This window comes from Cyprinus carpio, chromosome B2, assembly GCF_018340385.1.
Source record: "Cyprinus carpio isolate SPL01 chromosome B2, ASM1834038v1, whole genome shotgun sequence".
In the NCBI taxonomy this organism is placed as follows: Eukaryota; Metazoa; Chordata; class Actinopteri; order Cypriniformes; family Cyprinidae; genus Cyprinus; species Cyprinus carpio.
In genome coordinates this window covers 29,795,783-29,814,466 of record NC_056598.1, presented here as the reverse complement: position 1 = coordinate 29,814,466, position 18,684 = coordinate 29,795,783, and the positions used below count along the sequence as shown (strand labels likewise).

At 33.1% G+C, this 18,684-nt stretch overlaps 1 protein-coding gene across 1 annotated transcript; it reads right to left on the bottom strand.

Moving 5' to 3' along the window:
• Positions 1-4,167: 4,167 nt before the first annotated feature.
• Positions 4,168-11,761, bottom strand: LOC109090420 (lipoprotein lipase). The gene is made up of 10 exons (XM_042719071.1): positions 11,560-11,761; positions 10,615-10,790; positions 10,302-10,481; positions 9,005-9,113; positions 8,589-8,822; positions 7,003-7,245; positions 6,802-6,922; positions 5,578-5,754; positions 4,531-4,638; positions 4,168-4,435 (listed from the first exon to the last, which is right to left on the bottom strand). Exons 1-10 carry the CDS (start codon positions 11,645-11,647, stop codon positions 4,273-4,275), a joined length of 1,599 nt encoding a protein of 532 aa, XP_042575005.1. The 5' UTR covers positions 11,648-11,761; the 3' UTR covers positions 4,168-4,272.
• Positions 11,762-18,684: the final 6,923 nt, after the last annotated feature.

The window sequence follows — 18,684 nt, the reverse complement described above, 5'->3', positions numbered from 1 at the left end:
CAGCTCTTCTGGGTCTAGATGAACTCTTGTTTAGTTGCTCTGTGTATTTCTGTGCAGGGAGGAAGTCCTTCATGTGAACGAGAGGTTGATTTTATGGCAGCTCAGTAGGTTTTGGAAAGGATCTGTTGATGATTTATGAGCCTTGGACTTAAGCTGCATCTTGTGAAAGGTCTTTGCTCTATAATTAGACACATATTTGAAATATCATCTTGCGTTTGTGAACCTTCTTGCACATGTTTTGTGAAAGTGTGCCGGTCACAATCACCTGACATGAGCTCGAGTTACACACGGCTCTTGAACTGCTGCAGGTTTATTAACCCTGTAAAGCCTGACATATACTGTACATATATATGTGTGTTTTATGTTTTGCATCATATTTAATCCATCAGGGCCTGTATTCACAAAACATTTTATCTTACCAACTAAGAGTTCTCCTAAATAGCAGTAAAAGGTTTTAGCGAAGAGTTTTCCCTTAAAACATATTCACAAAGCTGCTGAGACCAACTAAGGGATACAGAGAAGCTCAGATTAAGGGGGCGGGGCTGAGCTCGTTGCTATGGATGATGTCAGCGTGCTTATTAACTATGCACACAGTGATTGGCTGATATTCTCTGTCAGAGATTTATTCATAGAAATATTGTAGAGCGCTATATTATGCTGCTGTATTTAAATAAAGGTTTAAAAATAAAATTTTTAATTGCCACATTCAAATAAAAATTGTAAAATTTGACTAATTAAACAAGTAGCTATGTGTTCAGTTAATTGTCAGCCTCTTACATGTGTGTTTCTCGTAAACAGTTAGCGGATATGCACATAAAAAGCCTTTTAATTAACAGAATAGAATAATCATGGCTGATATAAGACATGCAAACGTAAAAAAAAAAAAAAAATAAATAAATGGACGCAAGAACAGCTGTTACTTCTGACCCAAATGGTTAATGAAAACAAGAATATAATCAAAGGAAAAGTTGGAGTTGGGACAATCTCCAAAACCCCCCCAAAAAACACACCCATTATTTGTGCAATTTTCTCCTAAATCGGCGAGTTATGAGCTACTTTTAGCCTTAAGATGTTTTGTGAATATGGCTTTTATGGCTCATATAGTCTGATATAGTGAAAATATGGATGAAAACACAGCTCAGTTTTATTCAGAGTCCCAAACTGAGCAAAAACATCCAATTTGGTGCAGATGCTGATATTCATATGGACAAAAAGTGATGAAATTCTGAAGCTTGTAATGTAAGTTAATGAGATTTTATAGCACGGTAATGCAATGCAATCCAATGATGATTGTGAGATGAACAAATAAACCTTCTTCAAAAGCCTGATGATCAGATTTGAGACTCACATTTGAACATGATCTCATGGGAAATCAAGTAAACCGAAGTTGCTTCAGTCCAGTAAGTGTTCATCTGGAAATATTACTAGTTATTCTTATGTTTGCTTCATAAAACTCAGTACAGATTTGACAGCAAAAAGACAATATGTGTACAGTGTGTGTGTTCAGATATGATGGCTGTGTGTTACCTTGAATGCTTATTTTAGCCCTCTGTGTGCAAACACACACACACACACACAATCTTCTAAGAAAACAGGAACTAAAATAAACCTTTCCATGATGTCCAAATGCATGTGCGAAATATTAAACATGCCGATGATCGAAATGAACTCACATGCAGACAAATCTGTCCTTCAGATTAGTTTACTGAGAAAATAGGGGAAAGTTCATAATGAATGCAGTGTGTGTGTACTTAACTATATTTTTGGGACAAATTTGTACCAAGAAGTGCTAAAAAAAACTCCTTTTGGACACATCCTTACTTTTAAAAACAATATTCAAAATAAAGGCAAATAAAGGATTTTTTTTGTGTGTGTACAAAACTCAGTTTTATTGTATAAAGGATTTTATGTGCTGGTTATTGAGAATGATTATTTCTAGTTCTAAAATGATTATTAAATGATAAAAATGAGCTTTAATCTTTAATCAGATACATTTACATATGTAGTGGTTATAATAAACAAACCCTTGAGACGTCATACAGCATGTTACAGAAATACACAAGATGCTTTCAGCAAGTCATTTGTTATGAGTCTAAAAAAACAAAAAAACAAAAAAAAAACATGGACTTACAGTATGTGTCACTATGGATGATGACAGATTCACATTGCCAGGCATTTCAATTCAATTTGTGCATGATGAAAATATCATAACATTTTCTTTGAAAGTTGAGTGTAGAATGTCCAGGTTAAAAAAATTATAATTATAGTGTCTGGACTGTTCAAACTGACTGTACATCCACTAAAAACATAAAAGAAAAATATACAGTACACTTGAAGTATTCTTGAAATACAGCAAAAAAAAAATTAAATAAAATAAATTGCATTGATTTGTTGATGTGAAAATATATTAATCTGCAATTTTTAAATGTTTTGATAGGAATGTTAAATTGTATTGTCTTCATTTTGTTTTGTCAAACCGAGGTAGCTGTAATTTAGTTTCAGGTCACAGTTAATATTGTTCATCTAAACCACTATAATCATATATACACACTTTGTATTTTAGTCATTTTCATCTTGACTTGTTTATGTGTTATTTAAGAAAAAAATCTATTCTGAAATATAAACTACCAAATCCATCAAGTTGCATTAATACTTAAAAAAAAAAAAAGTTTACACACAATAATTCTACGGGGAAAAATTACATTTTATGTATGTTTGAGTAAATCTCACAAAACCTGTCAAGAACTGGATCATATTTCATCCCAAAATCAAAAGAAAGAAATAAGAAATTATATGTTGCACTGAAGCCTTTTTTTTTTTTTTTTTTTTTGGTAACAGGGATTTTAGGGAGCATTTTATGCTTAATTGTCATTATTTTATCTCTATTTTGAAAATGACTGTATAACAGTAATGTGAATCATCACTGAGGGTCTGAATACATTACATTCATGAGAATTTGGTGAAAAAGATTTTCTTTATATGTGACCCTGGAGCACAAAACCAGTCTTAAGTCGCTGGGGTATATTTGTAGCAATAGCCAAAAATACATTGTATGTGTCAAAATTATTGATTTTTCTTTTATGCCAAAAATCATTAGGATATTAAGTAAAAATCATGTTCCATGAAGATATTTTGTAAATTTCCTACTGCAAATATATCAAAACTTAATTTTTGATTAGTAATATGCATTGCTAAGAGTTCATTTAAACAACTTTAAAGGTGATTTTCTAAATATTTAGATTTTTTTGCACCCTCAGATTCCAGATTTTCAAATAGTTGTATCTCAGACAAATATTGTCCTCCTAACAAACCATACATCAATGGAAAGATTATTTATTTAGCTTTCAGATGATCTATAAATCTCAGTTTTGAAAAATTGACACTTAAAGGGTTAGTTCACCCAAATATTAAAATTATGTCATTAATGACTCACCCTCATGTCGTTCCAAACCCGTAAGACCTCCGTTCATCTTCGGAACACAGTTTAAGATATTTTAGATTTAGTCCGAGAGCTTTCTGATCCTCCATTGAGAATGTATGTACGGTATACTGTCCACGTCCAGAAAGGTAATAAAAACATCTTCAAAGTAGTCCATGTGACATCAGAGGGTCCGTTGGAATTTATAGAAGCATCGAAAATACATTTTGTTCCAAAAATAACAAAAATTTCGACTTTATTCCGCTTTTTCTTCTCTTCCGGGTCTGTTGTGAACGCGACTGCTGTGACTGTTGACGTACGACGCTGCTGACGTGTTTTCTTTGTTATTGGGTGCACCAGAAAACACGTCAGCAGCGTCGTACGTCAACAGTCACAGCAGTCGCGTTCACAACAGACCCGGAAGAGAAGAAAAAGCGGAATAAAGTCGAAATTTTGTTATTTTTGGAACAAAATTTATTTTCGATGCTTCTATAAATTCCAACGGACCCTCTGATGTCACATGGACTACTTTGAAGATGTTTTTATTACCTTTCTGGACGTGGACAGTATACCGTAAATACATTTTCAATGGAGGATCAGAAAGCTCTCGGACTAAATCTAAAATATCTTAAACTGTGTTCCGAAGATGAACGGAGGTCTTACGGGTTTGGAACGACATGAGGGTGAGTCATTAATGACATAATTTTAATATTTGGGTGAACTAACCCTTTAAGACTGGTTTTGTTTTCTTTTGATTTTGGTTGCAAATGTTACCTGGAAGTTTGTGAAATTCACAAGCCCAACTTCACATTGAATGAAAATGTTCAGATACAGTATATCTGGTGCAGATGACATTAATAAAATCTCAAAGCGTTTGTAGTGTTGACCTGCGCGGTGGTTTCTGTCATGATCTCTGTTGATTCATTATGAAGTAACGCCGGTTCTTTACTCATGTCTGCGGTTGCGTCGTTGATGCTCTGTTTGAAGAAGCTCCCGTGATGTTTCAGTCTGTGCTGCCTGAAAATCGAGAAACAGAAAGAGAGAGTTTTGTATATGAAATATATGAATATGACCTTATATTGGACAGTGAGTGAAAGTGAAGCGGTCTTCACCTCTGCTGTCTCCTGCTCTGCGGCGTCTCGCTGGACTTCACAAACACAACAGCGTCTCCACCCTGAACCAGTGAAACAAACTCTCCTTCTTTGGGTCTGAATATTAGCTTCAAAGAAAAGAAAATGTTTATTTTACATGAATCATTTTGGTTTTATTTTCACTATAGTAAACCGTATGTTGAGCAGTTTGAAGTTTTTACTTTTTAATGTTTTTAAAAGAAGTCTTTCTGCTCACCAAGGCAGCATTTATTTGATTAATAATACTGTTAAATCAGTAATACTGTGACATATAACCATTTTATACTGTGACATATGACCATTTTATACTGTGACATATGACCATTAATTCATAAATGGTAGTAATAATACAATAGTAAAACCCAGTATATATCAGGATATTCACTTCAAACATATTAAATAAGATATGAAACATTTTCTGTTATGGCTCATTTCAACTTAAATGATATGCAACATCAATACTTTTTGTAAAAAATACTACTATTAGTAAGATTTCTTATTTTATAGAGTCTCTTCTGCTCACCAAGGCTACATTTCTTTGTTAAAAAATGCAATAAAATCAGTAAAATTGTGAAATATTATTACAATTTAAAATAGCTGTTTTCTATGTGACTATATATTAAAATGTAATTTATTTCTGTGATGCGCAGCTGAATTTTCAGCACCATTATTCCAGTCGTCAGTGCCACATGATCTTCAGAAATCATTCTAATATGCTGCTCAAGAACATTTCTAATTATTATCAATGCTGAAAACACTTGTGCTGCTTAATATTTTTGCGAAACTGTGATCAATTTTATTTTTCAGGATTCACAGATGCATAGAAAGTCTAAAAGAACAGCATTTATTTGAAATAGAAATCTTTTGTAACATAATAAACATCTTTACGGTCACTTTTGATCATTTTATGCATCCTTGCTGAATAAACTGATCCCAAACTGTATATATGCATCTATGCAGTTATGACTTTAATTCGCTAATAGCAGCTATGGATATGCAGTAATGGCTCTATGATCTGAAATGACTCACTTGGACTGTGTTTCTCCAGATTTGATCCTCATCTTGCGGATCATGAACTGATTGGTGCTGAAGAAGCTGTAGAGATATGAGTCTTTCTCCCAGTGTAAGCTCAGCATCAGCAGCTCGCCGATGTCTTTGTCAGACGTCAGCAGGAACGAGACAGTGCTGTTGGTGCTCATGCTGGGCCTGTGTCAAAAACATTAGACAGGATTATGATTTACCGTCCCTATCATGTCACTTTCTTTAAAACTGCTGTGGTATTTTGTATCTAATAACATTCAGAAATTTTGAAGTGTGATGTAAGTATTTTGGCGCCACTTTATTAGTAAAATGTATTTTTAAAAACATTTTAACCCTTTTCTTGAGCAGCAAATCAGTATATTAGAATGGATCATGTGACACTGAAGACTGGAGCAATGATGCTGAAAATTCAGCTTTGATCACAGAAATAAAATTACAGTTTACAGTATATTCACATAGTAAACAGTTGTTTTAAATAGTAAAAATATTTAACAATTTTACAGGTTTTTACTGTATTTTTAATCAAATAAAATAAATGCAGCAGAAGAGACTTGTTTAAAAAACATTTAAAAAATATCAACCTCGAATTTGGAACACATTTTGGAAAATGTATATTTCATATAAAATAAAAATTGTGCGTTTTAACAATTATAACTTTAAACTTCTATTAACTTTTTTGTTCTTTTCACGCTTTTACTTTAGCAATAATCTACCAAGTGTCTTCTTTAAACTAAAAAGCATTCCAAATTTACAGCAGTTTAAGTTAGAAATTACATTTTCAGGTCTACGCTCAAAGAGTGGTTCATAACTATTCCATAAATATTATTTAGTACCATAAAATTCCTTAAAAAACAGAAAATCTTCAATGAAAACATCAGTGAAGTAAAATGTGACCCTGGAGCACAAAAGCTGTCTTAAGTTGCTGGGGTTTATTTGTAGTAATAGCCAAAAATACATTGTATGGGTCAAAATTATGGCTTTTTCTTTTATGCCAAAAATCATTAGGATATTAAGTAAAGATCATGTTACATGAAGATATTTTGTACATTTCCTACTGTAAATATATCAAAACTTAATTTTTAAATAATAATAACATGCATTGCTAAGAATTCGTTTGAACAACTTTAAAGGTGATTTTCTGAGTATTTAGATTTTTTTTGCACCCTCAGATTCCAGATTTTCAAATAGTTGTATCTCAACAAGGGGACTCACACAGTGACAGCGATGTCGTCCCTCTCATCGGTCGTCCCGAACAGAGACACTTTCATTGGCTGCTCCAGCAAAGTCATGTTTTTGTCGCTGAACAGATGCAGTTTAATCTGGTAATGAAACACTGCGAGAGAACGAGAGAGACAACTATGAAAACTCACAAAAGTACAAACTAGATGTAGATTTGTAATGTTTCTGGCTCACCCCTAAAAGGCATCATGTCGCGGGTCTTGAGGTACATCTTTGCGCTCCTGGCTCTGCGGATCTTGTTGACGCCGTAGCCGAGTTTGTTGCAGCGGTTCTTGCGGCAGCTCAGACACAGGCCCTTGTTGAAGGCGTCTCTGGAGCTGCAGCGATACGCCCAGCTCTGGTACGCCCGGTTCACCAGCGAGTCGATGAACAGGTGAATGGAGCGCTCGTGAGAGCATTTGACGATCTGATCCATGTCTGACAGAGGTCAAAGGTGACAGGTGATAAGAGACAAAAACACAAGCTGAAGGTTCATGACTTAGGAATTGATATTAATTTGATTTTAATCAAAAATCCTCTTCAGTAATTGAAACAATGCTGAAATATAAATATTAGATGAAAAGCTTTAACTTAAAAAACATACATATGTTGCCTGAAATAAGTTAAAGTTGAAATACTAAAATTACTCAAGCAGAAATAAATATTAATGCTAAATATTAACAACATTAAAACAAAAATTAATTTAAATGACAAAAGCACATAACAAAATTGCATTTTAATATTAGATTAGATTAGATTAGATTCAACTTTATTGTCACTGCACATGTAAGGTACCAAGGCAACGAAATGCAGTTAGCATCTAACCAGAAGTGCAATAAGCAGTAAGTACAGAATATACAAGGTCTACAATATGTACAATAACTATACAGATAAGTATTATGGAAAAAATTTACAGATTTTAAATACTATCAGCATGATATACAGATAGGTGTACTATGAAGTGTTGAAGTGCACTACTATTAGTGCTGTTATTGTGAACTATAACGATTAAAAATCTTTTTTGGTCGTTTAAATAAAGATTAAATAAAATATAAATATTACGGGGAAAAAACGTAAATGAAATAAATTTAAGATAATAAGTAATACAATTACTAACAATGAAACTATTATAAAATTAAAACAAAAAAACAGAAATATATAAAGTAATGATATTAATAAAAAAAACCAAAAGAACATAATTTATTTTAATAGATGTAGCATTTTACTAACAGCAATGTTATTGTTAACTAAAACTATAAAAAAAATTAAGATGAAATAGAGTAATATATATATGCACACACACACACACACACACACACATACACACACACACATATATATATTAGTTGAAAAAGTATTAGATTAAAACAAAAATAAAATAAATAAAAATAAAAGCTAAATAAAAATATATTAAAAACTAATAAAAATGTCAAAAGCACACAGTTTATTTTAATAGATGTAGCATTTTACTAACAGCATTGATATTGTAAACTAAAACTATAAAAAAAAAAAAAAAAAAAATAAAAAAATGATAAATAAATTTGTTTTTATTAAAATAATAATAATGATGAAAGAAATTTTTTTTTTTTGGATTTATTAATAATAACTAAATAAGTACTAAAATCAAAAGCTAAAATAAGTACTAAAATAACTGAACGTGAAATAAATTAACACTTAAAAAAAAAAAAATATGTAAACTGAAAATATACAAATAAATTCAACATATTACTAAATACTATAATGGTGTAAGAGTAATACTAGAATGCAGTACTGGGACGTACTGTAAATGCCGTAGGTGGCGATGAGCTTCATGGTGTTCTGAATGTTGCAGCCCGGCTGGAAGGTGCCTCCGTTGGGGTAAATGTCCACGTGACCCACAGGTCTCTGGATGCCGATGCTGAGGTCCGGCGAGCCTCTGGTGTTTGTGTGCAGGACGTCCACAAAGCTGGCATCATCAGGAGACAGACGCCTCAGACTCTCAGCATTCTCAAAGCTGGGGCCCGCGGGGTCCAGACCTGAAAAGCACGAGAAAAATGGCATTTTATAGCTCTGAACTCTTTCTGTGTGACTCATTTGTGTGTGTTGAGATTTTGTGTGTGTTGGAATTTTAGGACCATAACAAACATTTGGCAGATTTTCTTCTGGGACAGGAATGAAGAGTTTGAGTAGAGCAGCATATAAATGAAGGTCTTCACACCTGTGATTCTGTTGACTTTGTTGTTGGTGAGGTTTCCTGCGACTCCGGCCACATGTGCACCGAGACTGTAGCCTAACAGATGCACTCTTTCCAGAGGATAGTCCATCTCTTCACAACAACACAAACAAACAACTGAACGAGTCGGATGAAGCCTGCAAGAACATCTCTGCTTTATATTTCACTCCAAAAAAATGAGAAATTAGACTATTAATATCTTTTATTAAGTATTGCTGATAATTGAGGTGGATCAGTGTTATTTTAGTATTATTTATATACTTATATACTTTAATAGTGCTGTCAAACGATTAATTTTTTTAATAATATTTACTCTTTATACATTGATATATTCATATTATTATATTTTATATTATATAGAAATATATTTAAAATATAAACAAAACATATTTTTCTTAAATATATACATACGTGTGTGTATTTATATATACTTAATATGCACAGTATACACATTTTATGTAAACAAAAACTTTTTTTTTTGGATGTGAATAATTGTTTGACAGCACTATACTTTATACACTTAAAGTTTTTATTTACATTTTGAATGAACTTTTCTTTTATATTTTAAGTTTTAATTTAAATTGAATTTTTAGTATTTTGATGTGCTTTTGTCATTATTATTATTAAATATTAAGTTTTAGTTTTAATTTATTTCCAGGTATAATTTTATATATAACATTTCTATTATTTCTAATTTTCGCGTTGTTTTTCCATCTAAAATATATATTTTATTGCATCTTTTCTCAATGAATGTTTTTTTAATAGTTTTAGTTTAAGTCATTCTCTTCTGTGCTTTTTCCATTTTTATTACTTTTAGATTGTATTTAAATAATGTAAATAATTATTAAATAATGTAAATAAATAAATTATACTTTTTTCAGTTTTTGTTTTAGTTCAGTTTATAATTTTAGTGCTTCAACTCTATTTTTTTTAATTATTTTAGCTTAATTTAGTTCTTTTATTTAGCTTAATTTAGTATTTATATTTTATTTCAGTGTTTTAGTTTCGGTTAACAATAATAACCCTGGGCTTAATTTCCATAATAATTTCAAACAAACAAATACACTTAATTATCAGCAATTAATTATTTTATTTAATTTTATTTATTTATTTATTGGTTTTTTTATGCTGTAGAGAACAAGCCATTGTCTGTACCTGTTTTTGACCTGGGCATGTTTTTGTCACGGTGCTGATGTGGGGTAACATTGGGTTGACTGTCATCACAAATATGCTCCAGCAATAAAATGAACAATGCTAACGATGTGCTTCTCTGCACACATACCTCCAGCCAGTTGACAAACTTGGCCACGTCTGCCCCCACCAGTCTGGTGTTTTCTGCTGATTTGGGGTAGTGTTTGTTGGCCCGATCCAGCCAGTCCACCACAATAACATTGGCACTGGGTTCACGTTCAAACAGAGCCGACACCAGCTTATAGACCCAGCTCTCAAACAGACCCGCCACCTACAGGTGACACTACCGTTATTAATTATACTACAGTAATATGGCAAAATAAATAACATAAACACATGCAGTTCATACAGGGGACATTAACTCTAGAGCATTGTTTGAAAACAGACAAACTGCATGAACTCACCGACCATCCGTGGATAATGAGGAAGGTTTGGGAATCATTTTTGAAGTTGCAGTCCGAAATAGAGTCCCGTTGTCCCGGGACGAGATAGCAAAGATCCTCGTCAGGGAATTCTGGGTTTCTGATGGAGAACTTGGACTGGATGTCACTGTAGTCCCCCGTCAGCTCAGAGGAGTTACCTGAAACAAACAGCAGCAGTTAATATCAGCAATCACTTTAGCATGTGCATCTCTAGTTTACTTTGGCCTGTATTATAGTCATTTTATTTGTGAAATCCAGACGAGGACGGGTTCTTCACAAAGATATGTCCTCATCCACTTTCCTCACCACTGCTGGCTTTGGTTTGTGAGCCATTATTCCATGTAAAGCTGCTTTGAAACAATGAGTATCGTGGAAATGAAATCAAACTGAACTGGAATTGCTGATCCAGAATCAGTGTGTGTGCAATTAAGTGGATCATATAAAAAATACAACTACACTGATCCCGGACCTGTACCTTAATCAATTCCACATTGTTAATCTAAATACAGTTGATTGCAATGCATTCTTATTGCAAAATAAACACATAGATATTTACAGTTTGTAATTTAATGCTTTAACTTATTGATTCATTCTAGTATTTACATTGTATTTCAGTTTTATTTCAATAAACAAAATACTTTTTCAATCATTTTAGTAACAGTTATAACCCCGAGCTTAATTCCCTTAATAATTGTACATTGCTAAATAAATAAATAATAGACTTCATTATATTCAATTTAGGTTTTATTTATTTTTATTTATTTATATATAATTCTTTATTTAATTTTCATTTTATTTATTAGTTTTTTTATCATATATATTACGAATAAACAAACGTAAAACGAATTTTGTGAATTAAATGAAGATTAAACAGAAATACACATTTTAATAGTAGCATCTACATTATTTTGATGGTCAGAAACTTACTAGCAAACACTTGAGTAGAGTTGGAGATTGGTTCGCTCGCAATAAGAGAAAATCCGATAAGCAGCAGCCAGAAACTTTCTGTTCCCATAGTACAGAATAAATAATTAATTTTAATAGTAGGGTGCAGTATAAATAAATAGTTGTAAGCTACTGATCCCGGTATAACGAGCCAACGGAAGCTCCGCGTGTTATTTATCTGTGAACCTGCTGCTGCTCAATGCATTTATACCGAACAATGCGTGTTTTTTTTCGTGCTCTTCAGCGATTGGTTGAAAGGGCGCGGGGGGCGTGGTTATCGTGCTCAAAGTGGGGCACTTCAGCAAATCAAAGGAGCGAGATTTACATTCATACAACTGTCAATCAAAAGCTTAACGTAAACAACTGCATATGCATGAATGAGTTGCTTTAGCCTTTGTGTTCAGCGTGAAGATTTAAACATTGTGATGCTAAACGCTAAAATAGTTATGCAGAAGCTTCTGGATTCACTCAGAAAAAGTGTGATAAACTTAGATTGGATATTGTAAACGTATATAATGTTGTGTGTGTGTGTGTGTGTGTGTGTGTGTGTGTGTGTGTGTGTGTGTGTGTGTGTGTGTGTGTGTGTGTGTGTGTGTGATTTATTATAATTTTTTTTTTTTTTTTAAAAGATGGCTTTATATACATTTTTATTACACAAATGTCTTATTTTAAGTAATTTATATTAATTAATTAATTAATTATTGTCTATTTTAGGTTTAAATTATTATAGCCTTATTGTATTTGTTTATGTCTGTATCTATTTCTATATTTATTTATATTATTTTATTGCTAAGTAAAAAAAAAAAAAAAAAAAAAAATTTAGACATTATAACTCTGATTTCAGCAGTTTATTTTTATATCATTTGTCAAATCATCCTACTGTAATGCTATTATTCTTCAGAATTACAGTTTTTCCAGTATGATCTTATTTCTTTGCAAAGAATATGTGGCATCTTGTGTCATTTTAGTCTTTAAAAATACACACTGAAACCATAGTCAAGTTAATTTATTTGTTATTTTTATTTTTATTTTGAATTTGAATTTTATTTATTTTTTAAAAACATGTTCAATTTAATATACTTTTTTAAATTCTTTTTTTAAATTAAATTCTTCTTTTTTTAAATTTTTTAAAAGTCTGATTACATTATTCTCATTTATCTGAACAAGCTTTTATTTATTTATTTTTATTTCATTTGAGATCTCTTTTGTAATTTCCCTCATAAGAGACTAAAAACACTTTGTTGTACAGTCTTTCTCTCAAATTCTTTCTCTTGCTGTCGATCTGGCAGTGAGTCTCATGTTTGCATCAGCCTATATCTCATGCCAGATCCTCGTTATGCAACTGGCAACATGAAGTTGATAAACTGTATCAGCAGAATATGTAACCTTCAGTGAAACAGTTTTCATAAATGTTTAAATCAGTTTTCCATTGTGTTTTGCTAAACAGAAACACTGTGCAAAAATTTCAGCATTGCATTGATCTGCAGTTCAGGGCAAGAATTTCTGCAAACCTCACTGTTGCTCCAAGTCTGTGAAACATCTGCTGTTGCATTAATAAAAACACAACTTTTATCATGTTGTTAAATCCATGTATTTTGGACATGTACTATGGTATATGATACCTTAAAGTATCATATAAACACATGGCATATGAATGTGATAATATGATAAGCATACAGTTTCACATGATTATAAGCAAAGACCCAACAAATCAAATAATTATTAGCTACTACTGTATTTCAGAATGATATAATCTGAGTTTCTTTATGTACTATAGCGCCCCCTGTTGACAAGTGAAAGCACTTCTCTTTTATGATACCTTTCATTTCACTGAGTTTTTGAGAGTCGTGTCTAGTTGTAATAAGGAGTGTCGTTATTCCAAATCTTACCACTAGAGGGCAGCTGTCAATCATCATTCCTTAAGGTTTACATTTAGTCATTTAGCAGACACTTTTATCCAAAGTGACTTACAAATGAGGACAATGGAAGCAATCAAAATCAACAAAAGATCGATGATATACAAGTGCTATAAGAAGTCTCACTTAAGTTTAACACAGTACACGTAGCAAAGTTATTTTTTTAAATTATAAAATAAATAAAAAGAAAACAGAATAGAAAAAGAATGGAGCAAGATAGTGATGATTTTTCTTTCTTTCTTTTCTTTTCTTTACTTTTTTTTCCTTGTTGTTATAATTGTATAATTTTATTTTATTTTTTCCTGCTATGGAACACAAAAGAAATGTTTGGGGGAATGCTGGGCTTTTCCATAAAATAAAAAATAAATGGTGATCATGGACCATTTATTTTTGCATGTACTGTTCCTTTAAGAGTGTGAACTAATGAACTCTGCATGACCAGAGGTCTGAGCAGATCTAATCTGCAGTTTCTATTGTAATACTGGCCAAAACACTCTTGATGCCAGAATTCTATGTTGGGTCATAATATGTGGAAAATGATGAAATGTGACACTGAGCTGCTGCAATTCTGGAATGATGTTTAGTTTTCCTTCAGGTCCTGTTCCAGTCATCAAGAGATTGTTTTATGACTTTGAAATGTCATCTTTCTGCTTCACATGAACAAATGCAGCATCACAGACTGAATCTCTGTTTCATCTCATATGTTATTATTTGAAAAGTAGATCATATTAGACAGATGGAGAAGAGATGGTTTTTAAATGCAGCTGGCAGTTTGGCAATAAATCTCAAAATTTGGAGAATTGTAGCATTCCATCACTTGCTCACAGGTGGATCGTCTGTAATCCACAAGTAATCCACACCACTCCAGTCCCTCAGTTAACATCTTATGAAGACAAAAGCTGCGCGTTTGTAAGAAACAAATCCATCAAGACTTTTTTAACTTTAAACCATTGCTTCTGGCCAAAATATGAGTCCATAATCCAAAATTCTGTTGTCTCTCACATCAAAATCCAGCTGTTTAGAGCTCTTTAGGACTGTTTTGGCTTGTAAACGGTGCTTGATCTGTGCAAATTTCTCTCCTTATTCAGACCAGACCACTTTTTCACTGGAGGAAGTGTTATAATGGATTATGAACTCGTTTTTTTAGCAGGAAGCAATGTTAAAATGAAGCTTTTGTCTTCTCAAGACGTTAACTGATGGACTGGAGTGCTGTTGATAACTTGTGGATTACTGTGATGTTTTATCAGTTGTTTGGACTCTCATTCTGACGGCACCCATTCACTGCAGAGCATCCATTGATGAGACACTGATGCAATGCTACATTTCTCCAAATCTGATGAAGAAACAAACTCATCCACATCTTGGATGACCTGAGGGTGAGGACATTTTCAGCTAATTTACATATTTCTGTGAGCTATTCCTTTAAGAAAGTACAGTAAATATTGTAAATTGTAATTGACCTTTTCAATCAGTGTTTTATTTAAACTTGTAATAGAGCAGCTTCATTTATGATCAGCTTTCTTATAATAACATCTCAGTCTCACACTGGTATTGTGAAATTGCATTCAGTTCTTTTGCAGTGTGTCAGAATCCTTCGAGCTGGGATGTGTTTGGCTGAAGACATCTGCCAGACCTCATCAGCAGCATAAGTCATCATATCTCATGTCTTACATGTCCCGCTAATGTAATATAAACTCATGTGTCGTTCTCAATGAGTGACTCACGGTCTACAGCAGGATCACAACTACCTCCAGAACGGAAATGATAACTGAAAGCTTCAATGCTGCTCTCTCCCGATCGGCAGATCAGCCGGTTTTTATTTTGGGGGATTTCAACACATGTCAGCTGTCACCTTGCTTTTCATTCTTTCCTGGACATGTCACCACGCCCACTCGCTCTACTCGCATACTGGACCAATGCTTCGGTAACATCCCAGACGCATATAAAGCAGTGAGTCGTCCTCCTCTTGGTAAGGTCAGATCATTACGTCATTCATCTCCTTCCAACATTACCAGACAGAAAGTAAGGCGTGAAAAACCACTCCTAGAAAAACTGTAAGTCACTGGACTGAGGATGGGGAGGAGGAGCTCAGAGATTGTTTTTTTGACTCTACACGGATTGGCGCATGTTTTTTGACACATGCTCTGATTATCACGATTAACAGACACAATCACATGCTATATTACGTTTTGCGAAGAGACTGTTATCTCCTCTAAGAAAGTTCAGGTGTTTAGTAATAACAAGCCATGGCTCTCAAAGGATCTTAAAACGTGTCTGAATGAGAAAAAGGGGCTGCATTTTTGAGAGGAGAAAATGATGTAGTAAAGGAGAAAGAGAAGGAATTTAAAACGCAGGTTTTATAGCAAAAATAGATTTTAAGAATAAGGTTGAACAAAGAGATTCTGTACAGGTAATGCAAAACAAAGCCTTGGGAGGGATTAAACACAATAATGGGTAGGGAAGGAAAAAAAACAAAGTGTAACGTGGCAGATTGTGGTAAATTGTTTAATGATTTAAACATCTTCTATGGAAGATATGAATGTGAGAGACCCAAAAATAGGCTGTAGTATACCTGTGATCAGATTGGTAGCTATGAACATATACAGCTTTCTGAAGAAGAAGTAGCCATGAGTCTCTCTAAAATTTAGACCAAACAAAGCACCTGGGCCTGATGGCCTCCAAAGGAAGGGGGTGTAAAGGGTATGTTCTCAGCACTTAAGGGGTTCTCACTCAGCTGTTTCAAATTTTGCTGAATTGTGGGGTTTGTCCAAATTCATGGAAGAAATCACACATAATACCTGTGCCTAAAGTCTCTAAGGCTATAGCCCTTGGAGACTTTAGACCAGTGGCACTCCACTCCACTCTTAGCTAAGTGTATGGAGAAGTGGTCAGTACCCATCTTATGTCTTCTGTTGGGAATCAACTTGACCCCTTCAATTTGCCTATAGGTCAAAACAGGGGCACAGAGGACGCAACTTTCTCTTGTAAATCAAATAGTAAACATTGCAACAACCAAAGGTCACTTGTCGGGTTCTTTTTATGATTTTACTCTGACCTTTTCAATACCTATGCAAACTGACATTCTTTTAGAACAAATTTATAGGCTGAATGTGAATGGGGTCTTCATCACTGGATTAGGAAGTCTAACTGACCGCCCTCAGAGGTCTTAATGAATGGGGTCTACTCAGATGAGCTTGTTATAAACACTGGAGCACCACAAGCTTGTGTGTTGCACCTTTGTTGTCTTTTCAATTTAATAAAGATATGACTTGTACCGCACCAATGTTAGTGTACTTAAAATTCTGATGACATGGCCATAGGTCGGACTTCTACGAAAAATAATGCAGCAATGAGGAAGTTATTTTACCCACGCACTATCAAATCCTGCCCACATGCTTTTTTGGGTGTTTTTACCGTAAAAGGGCATGAGGAGACGCAGATGCACTTCCTGTGGGAGGATCTTTTTTCTTTCAGTGACACAGCTACACTCTTTCTCTCTCCACTGTATTTCTATCACTTGTGCTTTTTGCAGTTTCTCAAATGTGTTTATTTAAATCAAGAAAACCTTAAGGAGGTGCACTGTGTGTCCATGCACAACACTTCAGCATGTAACAACAACAGCAGGCAATAAAATATGGTTTCTTCACGATGCATGGAAGAAAGTAAAGATTAAGCATTAAAAGTGGACGTTATTATATTATAGAGTCACCCCTCACTATATATACAATACCAATGAAGTAATATTTTTTAAATGTTTTTGAAAGCGGTCTCTTCTGCTCACCAAAATATAATAAAAACTGGAATATTGTGAAATATTTTTACTATTTAAAACAACTGTTTTCTATGAGAAAATATAGTAAAATGTAATTTATTTCTGCGATCAAAGCTGAATTTTCAGCATCATTACTCCAGTCTTCAGTGTCACATGATCTTCAGAAATCATTCTAATATGCTGATTTGCTGCTCAAGAAACATTGCTGATTATTATCAATGCTGAAATCAGTTGTGCTGCTTCATATTTTTGTGAAAACCGTGATGCATTTTATTTTTCAGGATTCTTTGATAAATAGAAGTTCAAGCAGAACGTATTTATTTGAAATACGAAGTCTTTTGTAACTTTATAAATGTCTTTACTGTCACCATTGATCATTTTAATGCATCCTTGCATTAAATATTTGCGCTCTGCTATGTGTGTGTGTGTGTGTGTGTGTGTGTGTGTGTGTGTGTGTGTGTGTGTGTGTGTGTGTGTGTGTGTGTGTGTGTGTGTGTGTGTGTGTGTGTGTGTGTGTGTGTGTGTGTGTGTGTGTGTGTTATTAAATTTGATGCATTTAAGAAATAATCTACAAAGCCAGTCATTATTTCAAAATAAACCCTGAGGGTGATCAGGATGAGTGTCTCGTATCATCCTGAAGGTATTTATTTTGTGATAATGACTGACTTGTTAGACATTACCCTGCTAATTATATTGCATATTACCACATAAATAAATAAATAGACGTAGAATATCGATTTGAGTTGATTATGTGAAAATAAAGTGTGGAGGGATAGTGAAGACATGAAGTAAAGCATTGGTTTAATTTCTTTTTGTAGATCATCAACTGATTCATATTAAATTCTAATTTTTTCAGATAAATATCTATAAAATGTAAGTTGTAAACTCAAGCAAGTCAAGAAGAATATGTATGCATCCAGATGAACACCGCAGAAAACTGTTCAATTTTCACAAGCATTCTCATCCATTTCGTTGGTTCAGAATTCAGCTTTGTCCCATTTTGTCCTTTTTTTCCCACTCGCCACCAAGAACCCACCAACCCTTGTTCAAACCTGACTGTAGATCGAAACTACATGAGAAAAAAACAGAAAAGACTCTATTGGTTGAGACGATAATAATAATAATAATAATAATAATAATAAAAATTTATTTAATTTATTTTATTTTATTTTATTTTATTTATTTGATAATATAAATATATATATAATTTAAATACACACACACACTAGTATAATTTTACAATAGTCTTAATTTTAATTAATGAATATTAATAAAATTGAAAATAATATTTTTCTACATTAGGTAAACACATTAAAGTCTAGATGAGGAGCAAAACACTTTAATACTAATTATATGCAGTGTATAAATTTTGTATTATTAAATAATCAATCATTTTATATTTAGATCTGTGTTGTGCTA